The sequence below is a fragment of the Erpetoichthys calabaricus genome, chromosome 6 (genome assembly GCF_900747795.2).
Source record: "Erpetoichthys calabaricus chromosome 6, fErpCal1.3, whole genome shotgun sequence".
NCBI lineage: Eukaryota > Metazoa > Chordata > Cladistia > Polypteriformes > Polypteridae > Erpetoichthys > Erpetoichthys calabaricus.
Genome location: NC_041399.2, coordinates 210,622,568 through 210,639,890, shown reverse-complemented (window position 1 = coordinate 210,639,890; position 17,323 = coordinate 210,622,568). Strand labels below are relative to the sequence as shown.

General features: G+C 42.4%; 1 protein-coding gene across 2 annotated transcripts in view; it reads left to right on the top strand.

Moving 5' to 3' along the window:
• adcy8 (adenylate cyclase 8 (brain)) overlaps nt 1–17,323 on the top strand; it is a 345,854-nt gene that overhangs the window by 127,386 nt on the left and 201,145 nt on the right. For both annotated transcript variants that reach the window (XM_051928959.1, XM_051928960.1), the window contains exons 5-6: nt 6,166–6,293; nt 16,463–16,621. In XM_051928959.1, coding sequence (XP_051784919.1) covers nt 6,166–6,293; nt 16,463–16,621 — 287 coding nt within the window. The remainder of the gene's footprint in view (nt 1–6,165; nt 6,294–16,462; nt 16,622–17,323) is intronic.

Here is a 17,323-nt window from a genome sequence, read left to right as displayed (position 1 = left end):
TTGTCCACTGATTAGTAGACGTGTGAACCATTCATAGAGGGTTGAGGAATGGCTGCAATCACAGCATTGTAAGATGGCGACAGATGGACCCTTAGGCCCCCTCCTCTGTTCAGAGATGGTCGTTCCTTTTTCACGTAAATGGCCTCCTTGATTCCTCTCTCAAACCAGCGCTCCTCCCTGTCCAGGATGTGCACCTCTTCATCTTTAAAGGAGTGACCACTATCCTGTAGATGTAAATAGACTGCGGAGTCCTGGCCTGACGAGGAAGCTCTTCTGTGTTGTGACATGCGCTTAGCCAGTGGCTGCTTGGTTTCCCCGATGTACAATTCACGGCACTCCTCCTGGCACTTAACTGCGTAAACTATGTTACTCTGTTTGTGCCGTGGGACCCGATCCTTGGGATGGACCAATCTTTGGCGTAGCGTGTTTTGGGGTTTGAAAGCCACTGAGACCTGGTGTTTCGAGAAAATGCGCCTCAGCTGTTCCGATACTCCTGACACATACGGGATCACTAAGGGTTTTCGCTTAGGCAGTGGATGTCCTTCCTCTCTCATGAATCGCTTGGAGCGTTCTTTAGGTGTCCTCCCTGCTTTGACAAAGGACCAGCTGGGATATCCACATTTACTCAGGGCCTTTTTGACGTGGTGTTCTTCTGCTTCCCTGGCCTCTGAGTCTGTGGGAATGGTGTTAGCTCTGTGTTGTAGAGTCCTAATGACACCTAGTTTGTGCTCTAGTGGATGGTGAGAGTCAAACCTTAGATACTGGTCCGTATGTGTGGGTTTACGGTACACATCCACTTTCAAATGTCCCCCGTTGACGATGGAAATTTCACAGTCTAAGAAGGCTAGCTTGTTATTTTTCATATCCTCTCTGGTGAACTTGATGTGTTTGTCCACCCCGTTGATGTTGTCTGTGAACTGTGGTACCTCCTGAGATCTGATTTTCACCCAGGTGTCATCCACATATCTGAACCAATGGCTCGGTGGTGTTCCAGGATAGGATGATAGAGCCCTCTTTTCCACTTCTTCCATATATAGATTGGCTACTATAGGTAAAACAGGGGAACCCATGGCACACCCGTGCTTCTGCCTGTAGTACTGGCTTTTGTATATGAAATATGTTGATTGAAGACACAGTTCCAAAAGCAGGCACACTTGGTCTGCGTTGAGAGAGGTTCTTTTACTGAGAGTGGGGTCATTCTGTAATCTCTTACGTACTACCTCCACTGCTTCAGTCACTGGGACACAAGTGAATAGAGATGTAACATCAAATGAGACCAAGGTTTCTTCTGCCTCCATAATGACCTCTCTCACTTTCTCCACGAAATCCAAAGTGTTATGAATGTGGTGTTTTGAGCTGCCTACCACCAGGTTAAGAACAGCGGCCAGGAACTTTGAGATGTTATACGTGACTGAATTGATCATGCAGACAATGGGTCTTAAAGGAGCACCCTGTTTGTGTATTTTTGGTAGACCATACAGTCTTTCTTTAAAGACCCGCCGCTGCCTATTGTGAGACCGCTGTGTTTAAAGCCTGTCAGCAGTTTCTTTCTTTTCTCATTTCCATAGAGGTACATCATGTTAATAAAGACTTCGCCTGAAATTAAGTGGCTAATATTATCTTGTTTCACTCGTAACTACAGAATTTCATGTCAGTGGGTGAGGCGGTTGCTCTGCAGCACGATAGCTAAGCTCTACGCGCTCAGTGCGTCTTCAGACTTTGAACGTTCGCTCCTCCACGTCTGTTTGGGTGTGTAGGATTTGAACCCAGGACAATAGTGCCCCACTATTCCACCATATGTGAACAAGTAAGTTCACCCCACGATCCATTTTGTTGTCGCTTTTAACATACAGTGGATTAATAAGGGTGGCACGGTGGCGCAGTGGTGCTGCCTCGCAGTTAGGAGACCCGGGTTCACTTCCAGGGTCCTCCCTGCGTGGAGTTTGCATGTTCTCCCTGTGTCTGCATGGGTTTCCTCCCACAGTCCAAAGGCATGCAGGTTAGGTGGATTGGAGATCCTAAATTGTCCCTAGTGTGTACTAGGTGTGTGGGTGTGTGTGTGTGCCCTGCGGTGGGCTGGCGCCCTGCCCGGGGTTTGTTTCCTGCCTTGCGCCCTGTGTTGGCTGGGATTGGCTCCAGCAGACCCCCGTGACCCTGTAGTTAGGATATAGATGGGAGAGGGGGGATGGATTAATACAGTTTTCAGACCCCTTCACTTTCTTCACATTTTCTTATAGGGCAACCTTGTGCTAAAATCATTTCAATTCATGTTTTTCCCTCATCAAGCAACACCCAACACCCCTAGAATGGCAAAGCAACAACACGAGTTTAGAAATTAGAGCAAATGTGTGTAAAATAAAACATGAAGTTTCACATTGACACAAGTATTCAGACCCTTTGCTATGACACCTGAATTGTGCCTCAGGGGCATCCCACCCTATTGATCATCACTGAGATGTTTCTACACCTTATTTGGAGTCCACCTGTGGTCGGTTCAGCTGATTGGATTGATTAATAAAAGGCACATGCCTGTCTGTGGAAGGACCACCAGTAGAGCAAAAACCAAGCCATGAGGTTGAAGGAATTGCCTGTGGAACTTAGTGATAGGATTGTGTCGAGGCATAGATCTAAGGAAGGAAAATTCCTGCAGCATTGAGGGTTCCCAATCAGGGCCATCTTAACGTATGGCCACAATGGGCCCTGGCCAGGGGCACCAGGAGCATAGAGGCCCACAATGTTTCAGATGCTTATGAATGTTTGATTTGCTACCAAAAAAGAGGCCCCAGCACACTACTTAGTGAGTTGCATCCCATTCTATTGGTCATCACTGAGATGTTTCTACACCTTGTTTGGAGTCCAGTTGTGGTCAATTCAATTTCCTGGACTTGATTAGGAAAGGCACACAAGTCTATAGAAGGTCTCACAGCTGAGCAAAACCCAAGCCATGACGTCAAACGCCTTCATAGGTCTTAAATGTAAGACGTTTGGATCAACCATGACTTTTCTGACAGCAGGCCGCAAATGTCAGAGGAAGGCCATGGTAAGAGCCAATGGTCTCTCTGACTGAGCTCCAGAGAACGTGTATGGAGATGGGAGAAACTTCCAGAAGGACAACCAACTCTTCTTTCTGTTCATCTTTTCTCACTTCTATTAAGGGGTCACTATGCCTTATCAACCTTCTCCATACAGTTCAGTCCTGTACCTCCATCCCAGTCAGACCCTGTTGTTTCAAACATTTTTTGTTTTACTTTATCCATCCGCCCTCGCTTCCTTTTCCACCTGGACTTCCATTCCCATCACTCTATTGCCGACATATTCCTTGTCTATCCTCATCACATGTCCATACTGTTTCAACCGACTTTCCTGTACTTTCTAAGAAATTACATTTGACGTTTGTCTCAGTTGCATCTTATTCTATTGATCATCACTGAGATGTTTCTACAACTTGTTTGGAGTCCACTTGTGGTCAGTTCAATTGACTGGACATGATTTGGAAAGGCACATGCTTGTCTATGGAAGGTCCCACAGCTGAGCAAAAACCAAGCCATGGTGTTAAATGAACTGCCTGTGGAACATAGTGACGGGATTGTGTCAAGGCACAGATCTAAGGAAGGAGATTTTTGCAGTACTGAAGGTTCCCAAGGGCACTGGCCGGGGGCCACAGGAGCATAGGGCCCACAATGTTTCTGATGCCTATGTGTGATTCTGTTTCGCTATCAAAACATGGACCCCAACGCACTACTTTTCCCAGGGTCTATGATGCTGTTAAGATGGCCCTCAGTGAGCGGCCTTCATAATTCTTAAATGGAAAAAATTTAGAACAACCATGACAGGTCCAACAGCTGGCTGCAGTTGTCAGAGATGGTGCCATTGACACAAGTATTCATGTCCTTTTTATGAGACTTGAAATTTGGCTCAGGTGCATCCCATTCTATTGATCATCGCTGAGATGTTTCTACAACTTGTTTGGAGTCCACGTGCAGTCAATTCAATTGACTAGACAAAATTAGGAAAGACCCACACTTGTCTATGGAAGGTCTCGCAGCTGAGCAAAAAACAAGCCATGATGTCAAAGGAATTGCCTGTGGAACTTAATGACGGGATTGTGTCGAGGCACAGATCTAAGGAAGGAAATTTAGGACTCCCAATCAGGGCTGACTTAACATATGGGCACAATGGGCACTGGCCGGAATAACCAGGAGCATAGCAGCCTATGATGTTTCTGATGCTTATGTATGTTTCTGTTTTGCTATCAAAGTAGGGGCTCCAACTCATTACTTTTCCCGAAGGTCTATGATGCTGGTAAGTCAGCTCTGCAATGATTGGCCTTCATAATTCAAAAATGCAAGAAGTTTAGAACAACCATGACTGTTCCGAAAGCTGGCTGCAATTGTCGGAGAAATGCCTTGGTAAGACCCGATGGTGCCATTGACACAAGTATTCAGATCCTTTTTTATGAGACTTGAAATCTGGCTCAGGTGCATCCCATTTTATTGATCATCACTGAGATGTTTCTTCATCCTGTCTGGAGTCCAATTGTGCTCATTTCAATTGACTGGACATGGAAAGGCACACGCATGTCTATGGAAGGTCCCACAGCTAAACAAACACCAAGCCGTGATGTCAAAGGCCTTCATGGGTCTTAAACGTATGAAGTTTGGATCAACTTTGACTTTTCTGAGAGCTGGCCGCAAATGTCGGAGGAAGGCCTTGGTAAAACCTGATGGTCTCTCTAGCTGAGCTCCAGATAACTTGTACGGAGATGGGAAGAACTTCCAGAAGGACAAACATCACTGTAACACTCCACTGATCTGGGCTTTATGATAGTGTGGCTCCTCGGGAAAAGACACATTGGAGGGCCTGCATAGAGTTTGCAAAAATGCCCCTAAAAGGACATTCAGACTGTGAGAAATAAGATTCTCTGGTCTGATGAAACCAAGATTAGCGTCATGTCTGGAGTAAACTAGGTACCGCTCATCACCTGTACAATACCATTACAATAGTGAAGCATGGTGGTGGCAGCATCAACTGTGGGGTTGGAGACTGGGAGACAAGACAGAGATGAGGGATCACTGAATGGAGCCAAGTGCAGAGATATCCTTAATGAAAACCAGCATTCTGGACCTCAGATTGGGTCTAAGGTTCACCTTCTACCAGGACAGTGATCCGAATCACAAAGCAAAGACAACACAGGAGCAGCTTAGGGTCAATTCTCAGAATGTTCTTGAATGGCACAGTCAGAGCCAAAACTTGAACCCAACTGAACATCTCTGGAGAGACCTGAAAGTAGCTGGCCACTGGTGCTCTCCATCCTGCCTGACAGAGCTTGAGAGGATCTGCACAAAAATCTCCAAATCTAGATATGTCGAGCTTGTTGCGTCCAACTCAAGAAGACTTCAGGCTGGAATAGCTGCCAAAAGGGGCTTCCACTAAGTACTGAGTAAATGGTCTGAATAATTTTGCTTAGTTTTGAATCATTTTAAGAAATTTGCAGCAATTTCTAAAATTCTGTGTTCACTTTGTCATTCAGGGGTATTGAGTGTAGTGTGACGTGGGAAAAAATGAATTGAAATGAAAAAAGACTACAACTTATCAAACTGAGAAGAAAGTGAAGGGGTATGTAGACATCAAGATTTGATTTTCTTTAAAAAATATCGTTAGGTAAAGGCGATGTAACTGGCAAATAAATTTGGGATTGCAATAATTTGGTCAACAAAAAATGGACAAGTCTGCCATTGCCATCTCTGAAGAAAGTCAAATGACTTTTGTGTGACACTTTTTTGAAATATTTAAACATACTGGAATTTATATTTTTATGCGTGTGTATAGAGGGATTATGGATTGTGTTAGGAGGACGCTGGATTGTAGGTGGCTACCCGTCTCCACTATGGAAAAGGGGGAAGTCTTAGATAGATATCAGAGGAGAAGCGGGGGTGCGGAATTACATTGGGATACTTTACATTATAAATCATTTAAACTTTTTCCAAACAGTTAGTGGCTTCTCTTTTAGGGTGAAGCTCAAAGGCCTACTGACCACCCCATTGCTAAAAAAGCTCATTCTGTTTAATATAAAGAACAGATGCTGATATTATAGGAGACAAACTTTTAAAAGTTTATTAGAAAAGACATTTCTCCCTAATCATTTTTTCTGCCTTTTTATTTTAGGAACATCATTGTTTGAGGATAAAGATCTTGGGCGACTGCTACTATTGTGTTTCTGGACTTCCTGAGCCACGGCAAGATCATGCCCACTGTTGTGTGGAAATGGGGCTCAGTATGATCAAAACTATAAGGTACGTTAGATAGGAACTGTGGGGAGTTCCAGTTTTAAGTGTTCAGTTGGAGTCACGTTAAGCTTCTCCTCTATTGGCTTTCAAAGGATATTACAGTGATTTACTCTTGAGCAACAGAAATGATAACATGCCAAACCGTTTAGATAGATAGATAGATAGATAGATAGATAGATAGATAGATAGATAGATAGATAGATAGATAGATAGATAGATAGATAGATAGATAGATAGATAGATAGATAGATAGATAGATAGATAGATAGATAGATAGATAGGAAAGGCACTATATAATAGATAGATAGATAGATAGATAGATAGATAGATAGATAGATAGATAGATAGATAGATAGATAGATAGATAGATAGATAGATAGATAGATAGATAGATAGATAGGAAAGGCACTATATAATAGATAGATAGATAGATAGATAGATAGATAGATAGATAGATAGATAGATAGATAGATAGATAGATAGATAGATAGATAGATAGATAGATAGATAGATAGATAGATAGGAAAGGCACTATATAATAGATAGATAGATAGATAGATAGATAGATAGATAGATAGATAGATAGATAGATAGATAGATAGATAGATAGATAGATAGATAGATAGATAGATAGATAGATAGATAGATAGATAGATACTTTATTAATCCCAAGCAGCATACTGATACAAAAAACAATATTAAATTAAAGATTGATAATAACGCAGGTAAAAACAGACAATAACTTTGTATAATGTTAACGTTTACCCCCCCCGGGTGGAATTGAAGAGTCGCATAGTTTGGGGGAGGAACGATCTCCTCAGTCTGTCAGTGGAGCAGGACGGTGACAGCAGTCTGTCACTGAAGCTGCTCTTCTGTCTGAAGATGATACTATTTAGTGGATGCAGTGGATTCTCCATGATTAACAGGAGCCTGCTGAGCGCCCGTCGCTCTGCCACGGTTGTCAAACTGTCCAGCTCCATGCCAACAATAGAGCCTGCCTTCCTCACCAGTTTGTCCAGGAGTGAGGCGTTCTTCTTCTTAATGCTGCCTCCCCAGCACACCGCCGCGTAGAAGAGGGCACTCGCTACAACCGTCTGATAGAACATCTGCAGCATCTTATTGCAGATGTTGAAGGACGCCAGCCTTCTAAGGAAGTATAGTCGGCTCTGTCCTTTCTTACACAGAGCATCAGTATTGGCAGTCCAGTCTAGTTTATCATCCAGCTGTACTCCCAGGTATTAAAAGGTCTGCACCATCTGCACACAGTCACCTCTGATGATGACGGGGTCCATGAGGGGCCTGGGCCTCCTAAAATCCACCACCAGCTCCTTGGTTTTGCTGGTGTTCAGGTGTAAGTGGTTTGAGTCACACCATTTAACAAAGTCATTGATTAGGTCCCTATACTCCTCGGGCCCACTCCTGATGCAGCCCATGATAGCAGTGTCGTCAGCGAACTTTTGCACGTGGCAGGACTCTGAGTTGTATTAGAAGTCTGATGTATATAGGCTGAACAGGACCGGAGAAAGTACAGTCCCCTGTGGCACTCCTGTGCTGCTGACCACAATGTCAGACCTGCAGTTCCCAAGACGCACATACTGAGGTCTGTCTGTAAGATAGTCCACGATCCATGCCACCAGGTATGAATCTACTCCCATCTCTGTCAGCTTGTCCCTAAGGAGCAGAGGTTGGATGGTGTTGAAGGTGCTAGAGAAGTCCAGAAACATACTGTAATTCTTACAGCACCACTGCCTCTGTCCAAGTGGGAGAGGGATTGGTGTAGCATGTAGATGATGGCATCCTCCACTCCCACCTTCTCCTGGTATGTGAACTTCAGAGGGTCGAGGGCGTGGCAGACCTGTGGCCTCAGGTGGTGAAGCAGCAGCCGCTCCATAGTCTTCATCACATGCGACATCAGAGCAACAGGCCGGAAGTCATTCAGCTCACTAGGACGTGATACCTTTGGGACTGGGGTGATACAAGATGTTTTCCAAAGCCTCGGGACTCTCCCCTGTTCCAGGCTCAGGTTGAAGATGCACTGTAGAGGACCCCCCAGCTCCGATGCACAGACCTTCAGCAGTTGTGGCGATACTCCATCTGGACACGCTGCTTTGCTGGCACGAAGTCTCCTCAGCTCTTTGCTCACTTGCGCTGTTATAATTATGGGTGGGGATGTCTTTCCTATGCTGGTATCAGCAGAAGGATGTGTGGAGGGTGCAGTACTCCGAGGTGAGAGTGAGAGTGGGTTAGGGTGGTCAAACCTGTTAAAGAAGATGTTCATTTGGTTTGCTCTCTTCACGTCTCTCAAATGTCATTTGATGAGGGAAAAAAAATAATTGAAATAATTTTAGCACAAGGCTGCAACAAAATGTGTAAAAAGTAAAGGAGTCTGAAGACTTTTTGCAGGCACTGTGTCATTTCTACAACATAAGCCTTAATAAAATGTTGCGTACACCATCACCTGTTAAAACCAATGAGCATCTCCAGCATAGCTTTGCCTGCTAATATTCTGTACTGTGTCTCAGAGAATGATGTTTTATTTATGTACTTCAAAATGAGAAAAGTCCATCACAAAAGTCGATGAACCTTAATTAAGAAGGCATGTGGCCCTTACAGCAAACTGCAACCAAACAACAAGCCTTGTCAGCAAGACACTCAAAAAGATGAAGGAAGGCGTTTTGATTAAGCGTCCCATCTCATTGCTGAGTGCTTTGTGTGAGATATGCTTTGAAAAGAATCCTAAAAATTAAGGCTCTGTCTTAACGCATAAACTTAAATGTTCTTATCTAGCTAATGATTCGAAATGACTTTCTCAAGACAATATTCACATTGGTAACCAGTGTGGCTCAAAATGCAACAAGTTAGACGATGGTGTCATGGAGTAACATTCAAGTGCGTTCAGCGACTAAGTTAACTGATATGAAAGTTGGAGCATTTTTGTTTATTAAATAGATTGTGTAACAATGAGGCATATTCAAAAGTATTACCGCTATCAGAATACAATTCCATGAATTATAAGACAACATTACATAGTGACCTTTTTTTGTCCGCTATTAGTTAACTTCCCTAAAGCACCAGAAGAGGGCGCTGCTCAGTCAGCTTTTTGCTCCCGTGCACTCTGCTTGGCATTTGACTCACCTGCATTTGGCATCCAAGCAGCTTTCAGGCGAGTAAAAGATGAAAATCCACAAAACATACAAGTTCAAGTAACCACTCTCAAGGTGATCTAGAAACAGTGGACTTGATCCTAGTTTTTAGAACATTCGAACACTCTAGACGAGAATAGGCCATTCAGCCCAACAAAGCTCGCCAGTCCTATCCACTTATTTCTTCCAAAAAAACATCAAGTCGAGTTTTGAAAGTCCCCAAAGTCTTACTGTCTACCACACTACTTGGTCGCTTATTCCAAGTGTCTATCGTTCTTTCTGTAAAGTAAAACTTCCTAATATTTGTGCGAAATTTCCCCTTAACAAGTTTCCTACTGTGTCCCTGTGTTCTTGTTGAACTCATTTTAAAGCTACTGTCTTGATCCACTGGACTAATTCCCTTCATAATTTTAAACACTTCAGTCAGGTCTCCTCTTAATCTACTTTTGCTTAAACTGTAAATGCTCAGCTCTTTTAATCTTTCCTCATAAATCATCCCCTGTAGCCCTGGAATCAGCCTAGTCGCTCTTCTCTGGACCTTTTCTAGTGCTGCTATGTCCTTTTTGTAGCTGAAGTTGCACCGAATGTTTCTCCATTTTAAGGATGGACAAGTTCACAAATTTGCCAGTACCTTTCAATGGAAAATTTAAATTTTTTTAAACTTTGTAAAGCGTGACCTGTTTTGGAAATCGCAATGAAAATTGAACTTTCCCAACAAACTTTGAAGAATAATTGTGCCACATCTCAAAAAAATTTGTCCATGGGAAGCCGAGTTGTTTCATGCGGACAGACAGACAGACATGGCCTTTAACAACAGGTGCTTTGTGAATTATATACAAATGCACTTAAAAATGGTCTTTTAACAAGAAAAAGAACAAGGAGGATCAGCACAGATTAGGTGAAACCAGTGTTATAACCATGATATTCCCATGTCTGAGGAAAGTATGAACTAGAAATAACAACTGAGTAGAAGTGGAAGGTTATTTTTTTATCTGAAACAGGTCATAACCAAAAAAATGTTCATCAAAATAAAAGGACTGTCTAAAAATCATAGTAAAAATATCAGAAAAAAATATTATGTTATGCTTTAGCCAGGATTCCTTCCCTAGTTAATGTTTACATTCCTTTTCCTTGTCTTTTTCACTCTGGATTATTTATGACTAGTCATTTAGCCCGTTACAATAACGGGCGCTAGAACAGTAGTGAATAAACATTAGTAGTAACAGTCTATATTAAGTGGCAAGGGACTTTGACCTCATTCTTTTTGTTGGTCGTATTTTTCTTTCTTTCAGCCTTTCTTTTGTTGATGTTTACTTGCTGAGCTGACCGTTCTTCGTGGGCTGCCGCCATGTATTGTGTGTCTTTAATTTTCTGTGACAGTAATACTGTCTTGTACGTCTGCTGGCTTGTACGTCCGTAATATACCTTTAATTTTCTCTGGCAGTAATACAGGTGTGCGCGTCGGTAATATGCTTTTAATTTTCTCTGACAGTAATACTGGCTTGTATGTGGCTGTAATATGCGTCACTGTATTGTGTACCTTTAATTTCCTCTCGCAGTAATACTGGTTTGTATTTCCGTAAAACGCCTCTAACTTTCTCTGCCAGTAATATCGCACATCGCATCGCACTTCACCAGAAGCCCCGCGCATGCATACTTCACCAGAAGACACACACACACGGACACCTGGACGCACAAAGGGATTTTATTAAAGAAGATGATTCCTTTTTCATTATTTGCTGTAAGACAGGTCTTTCGATTGCCATTGTTCTGGTCAGGAAATACAAACATGATGAATAAGGAATGTTAGGCCTCTAAGCTAAAATGCTTTACTGTCCTGGCCTCCTTTGCTTGATTGGAAAGGTCTCACCCCCAGTGGGGTTTAATCCCAGCTTCACTGGCCTGCCCTGTATGCCCAAAAGGGATTGAAGCCTACAAAAATATTTCAAAAGAGCTCCAGAAGTAGGAGGGTGACCGTAAACCTCAGCTTGCGAACAAAAGGGCATCAAAAATGATCTTTACAAAAGAAGGATTTATTAACAAAGATAGAAAAATGCCAGAGATGTTACTTCAGAGAAAAAGAGGCAAAAAGAAGTTGCCTAAAAGGCAATCGTAAATTAGCAAAATCCCAATATATCATCCAGAAATCAAATCTGTAGACAAAGCAAGAGAATCATAGACCAGAAAATCCAGTGGCAAGTATCAATATTCACAGCTTCACAGAAAAATAAATTGCTTGACTTGCTTAAATATATAAATCTAGAAGAGTATGTGAATAAAAATGTGCTATAAAAATAAATGTTGTTGTTGGTTTGGCCACCATTTTGTATTTCGTGGCCATCATTGTTTTTGGGCTTCCCATCTTTAGGGCAGCAGCCTGTGTTATTAGGGTTGTGTCCTCAGAGGTCGCAACCTTAGAATGACACAATGGATTAAATTGTAGGCCAAGAGATCGTTTTCTTACTCGAACTGTGGATAACCAACCTATTTTTTTAAAACACTTGTTACGCTCTCTCTTTGTTTTAAACATTCCTTTGACTTTGGCTCACGTTATATTTAACTACATACTTTATCTTTCGCTTTGGCTTTGACGCACTGTATTTTTGGTCTCCAAGTTCTGACTGTTTTCAGTCTAGATGTCTGTTTCCTGGTTGTCTCTCAAATTCTCATCAGTTTGCTGACATTACATTAGCTTGGATTAGTGTAAGCGACCCCGGGATGAGACAAAGTTTCTATGATGTTCGGGAGATGCGGGTGAAATAAAACTATTTAAGAAACAAAATGGCCTCCAAACTGCATTAAAATAATAAATGCAACTTAACATCAAAATCAAAAATAAATGTCAGAATAGAAATGTATATCCCCAAAACACCCATCTGAAATTCGTCCTTAAAAGAGAGAGAAAAAAGTAGGAGTAGAAACCAATTCATAACATAGTAACTAAATTAAAAAATGAACAGAATAATAATAACAGAAATAATCATTATAAATAATTCAGACTGAAAAATGAAGGAAAAAGCAAGAAGGAGGAGGAGAAGGTTGGGATATGCGCTGATTACAACATGTCGCTACACCCACCACGTGACAAACCACCCGGATTGTGACCCAAGTGAAGCCATGCAGCGGGTGTCACCTCAGCACCAAAAGGCAAGGAAGAGGAATATAACATTCCATAAGCCAGGGAAGGAACCGTGGCTAAAACATAACCGCTTTAAAATTTTTCTGTCACAAGACTTTGTCCAAATAAACTTTTTAATATCCCATCGATCCAATGAGGGGATAAGCCAATGTGCCTTCTGCCATCTTTTATAGTTTCACTGCTTCAAAGTCATCAATGGCAGCCAAGGTGAGACATGCTTTAGGAGTACAGTGGTATCTCTGGTCACAGCCGTAATTCGTTCCAGAACTCTGGACGTGACCCGATTTGGTCACGACCTGAACGTAATTTCCCCATAAGATGGTATGTAAATACAATTAATCCATTCCAGCCCATACGACAGCGGTTCTCAAACTGTGGGGCAGGCCCCCCTAGGAAGTAACAAAAAAGGGGGCGCAAATGTTTCCATATGTGGCATAATTTCGCTATTCATAGGGAAATTTTAAACTTGTAGCGGTGTACCGGCAGCAAAAAATATAGGAATAAATTTTATTAGGGTTTCAAAAAAACGTTAGGGGGTGCGATTAAAACTGTTATGAAAAGGTTGAGAAATACTGCCATATGAATTATATGTAAATATTTTCTTTAAGATTTTCAAGCACAAAAATAGTTAATTATACCATAGAATGCACAATGTAATAGTAGAATAACACTGAGAAAACCTCGAACAACAGAGAAAGCTAACATTGCAAGAGTTCGCGCTACACCCTTACGAACTGCTCGCTGTAAACACGTCTTTTATGAATTTTAAGCACAGGGAAAAAAAAATTAAAGTTTGAAAATTCCTTAATTTATACAAAAACTAACCATAAACAACCAAGAAAACTAACCTTGCATGAGTCGAGTTCTGGCGTGAAGGAAGTGAAGAGGAAACTGGGTGGAGAGGAGGTTACAGTTTTGAGGGAGAGTGCGGCTCCACGAAAGAAGATTTCAATTTAGAAACCAATAGATTCCTAGTAGATTTCGACTTCTTGTACTCAGCAGCAAAATCAGTAACATGAATGCCATGCAAATACTTTTCAATGATTTCTTTGTTTAATTGGATTTCAGTTTTCTTTGAACCTTTCTTCTCACCAACACTACCACACTTTACTTGCTTAGAGGCCATGGTTAATTGCAAAATTAATGCAGAAGCGCACGAAATAGAGCACAAAGAGTTCACAGCGAATGGACACACATCTGATCGAGAACGATGTACAGGGAGAGACTGAACACGTGTGGAAACCGGAAAGGAAACTGGCCACCAGTGTTTTTGTTTGCCACCAGAACATGTGGTCGTGAACAGACGCAAAAGTTTGCCGAACTTTTTGATCGTAACCCGATTTGTACGTGTTCGGAAACGTTCAGTGACCAGAGGTTCTACTGTATTAGGATTTTGCTTTGTTCTTGATTTTTTAATAGACTTCTCTTAGAAATATTCTGCTATTTAGACATCCTTTTTAAGAATTTTAAGATTTTTAAGATTCCAAATTTTGGTTGTTTTATACGTTCAGCATTTATTTAATGCTGTTGAAAATATTTTCTCTCATTCTGATGCCATTTTGTTTAGTTTTAGGTGACAACATTTTCTGAGCCCATCGTCACCCGCATTCAAGAGTATCTCGTCATGCTCCACAACTGATAGCACAAAATCATGTGTGAGGCATTACAGCATCTCTCTTTTTCTTTCGTTTCGTTCTTGGGGGGTAAGCAAAGGCATAAGGTGCTAGCGCCAGTATCACCTGGCACACGTAATAACATGATTGCTGTTACACAGTGAATAGCACAGGCCATATGAAACACTGAGGGTTCAGCCGGTTACCTTACCAATAAACCAGCCATCATGTACAGCACCGTCATGTCTGACAAAACTACTTTGCCTCAAAATAAATGAATTACAGATTGACCCGGGGCACTGAGAAATGACATTTGTTGGTCTCATCGTGACATCACAGATAGATAGATAGATAGATAGATAGATAGATAGATAGATAGATAGATAGATAGATAGATAGATAGATAGATAGATAGATAGATAGATAGATAGATAGATAGATAGATAGATAGATAGATAGATAGATAGATAGATACTTTATTAATCCATCCATCCATCCATTTTCCAACCCGCTGAATCCGAACACAGGGTCACGGGGGTCTGCTGGAGCCAATCCCAGCCAACACAGGGCACAAGGCAGGGAACCAATCCCGGGCAGGGTGCCAACCCACCACAGGACACACACAAACACACCCACACACCAAGCACACACTAGGGCCAATTTAGAATCGCCAATCCACCTAACCTGCATGTCTTTGGACTGTGGGAGGAAACCGGAGCGCCCGGAGGAAACCCACGCAGACACGGGGAGAACATGCAAACTCCATGCAGGGAGGACCCGGGAAGCGAACCCGGGTCCCCAGGTCTCCCAACTGCAAGGCAGCAGCGCTACCCACTGCGCCACCGTGCCACCCTACTTTATTAATCCCAAGGGGAAATTCACATACTCCAGCAGCAGCATACTGATAATTAAATTAAAGAGTGATAACAATGCAGGTATACAGACAGACAATAACTTTGTATAATGTTAACGTTTACCTCCCCGGTGGAATTAAAGAGTCGCATAGTGTGGTGGAGGAATGATCTCCTCAGTCTGTCAGTGGAGCAGGACGGTGACAGCAGTCTGTCGCTGAAGCTGCTTCTCTGTGTGGAGATGATCCTGTTTAGTGGATGCAATGGATTCTCCATGATTGACAGGAGTCTGCTCAGCGCCCGTCGCTCTGCCATGGATGTCAAACTGTCCAGCTCCGTTCCCACAATAGAGCCTGCCTTCCTCACCAGTTTGTCCAGGCGTGAGGCGTCCTTCTTCTTAATGCTGCCTCCCTAGCACACCACCGCGTAGAAGAGGGCACTTGCCACAACTGTCTGATAGAACATCTGCAGCATCTTATTGTAGATGTTGGAGGACGCCAGCCTTCTAAGGAAGTATAGTCGACTCTGTCCTCTCTTGCACAGAGCATCAGTATTGGCAGTCCAGTCCAGTTTATCATCCAGCTGCACTCCCTCTGATGATCACGCGGTCCATGAGGGGCCTGGTCCTCCTAAAATCTTCCCCAGCACACCACCGCATAGACTTGTGAGTTAATGGAATGTCACTGCTGACGGTTAACAAAAGCAACTTCATTCTCGCTAGGTTCCCTTATTGCAATATGAGTGACATTTATTGCTCCGATTATGTTAGGAAAGCTGGACACGGCTGCAAATTGACTTTTTATGTTGGCAAAAACCTGTTATGTTTTATGTATGTGCACCCACACGATATGAAAACTGGATGTAACGCCTCGTCGGTTGATTAATGGATCCCAGCACAACAGGCATGATAGAGTGAAGCTTGGCTGAGATATTCCTCACCTGTCAGTCATATAAACTGATGAAAAATCAAAAAAGTACTTCAGTGCAAATACACAGCATTGGCCCTCCTTAAAGGGAACTCAAACACAGTCTGTGTGTCATATTCATCACTTTTGAGGTGTAATCACATCAACTCATATTATAATAACGGCTTGGTGGTTTGGATCATTATACACGTGAGTCGTCATTTTAGCTGGTTTGGCTGCATTTCCCTACTTGATTAATGGGGTTATCATATTTCAGTTTCTCCAAAATGCCGTGTATGAATGGGACCGAATTGACATGCAAATGCCCCCTCCATCAGGTTTTCTTTAAAATCTCAATGTTTGAGTGAAAAACTGCATACAACTCTTTTTGTGCCTACGTAATTTTAATATATCCTACCCTGGGTCCTGTTGTATCTCCATCACCTGCAATTCCTGCTCTGGCTTGTCACCATATTACACTTGTTGATCTTTTTTTTTTCTTTTGTTGTTACTTGTTTTCACAGATATGTACGATCACGGACGAAGCATGACGTTGACATGCGAATAGGAATCCATTCAGGATCTGTACTGTGTGGAGTTCTGGGACTACGAAAATGGCAGTTCGATGTCTGGTCCTGGGATGTGGACATTGCAAATAAATTAGAATCAGGGGGGATACCCGGGTAAGCAGTCAAAACAACAAATATAAATGTTTAATTTGGTTCTCTGTAATAGCAGGGTTCGCCATAACTGTATTTCTTGAGTACTGTCTACAGTCAATATAGGATGAAGTTAAACAAGGAATGAAACTGCCACAACAGTGAAGAGTTGTATTGATGTTGTAGGGGTCATTACGGGTTTACAAATTTATTAGACACTAGCCGTCCCTTGGGGTTTCGCCTGCATAGTAGTGAAACAGGACAAACTTTAAAAATCATTAAATAAACAGGTATCGCTAGCTAAGCAGAGGCAAAGTCCGTTCTAAAATATGGTGAGAGGTAGAGTGATTTGAACAGAGGATGGTGCGTGAGTGAGGACGGCCCTTCCTGGCTCCCCACTCCTGACGTCTTGCTTTCCCCTCCCTTCAGCCCACAGCCTCCGTCTCAGATTAGCGCGAATAAATCACTCCTGCAAGCGAACTATAATACTTATAATACTGCACAATGAGAGAAGTCGCAAAATCTACAGGAATGTTCAAGCAAATTATAGATAAAAACCCAATCTAAATCCGTTAAGTAGTGATTTTGTGAAAAGCAGACAGACAGACAGACTGGCATTGGATTTTATATATATAGAGATATATAAAAGAAAGATCTGCGTGTGTGTGTGTGTATGTGTATGGAGCAGTCTGCTCTGCTCACACTCAACCACAGCCAATAGATGGC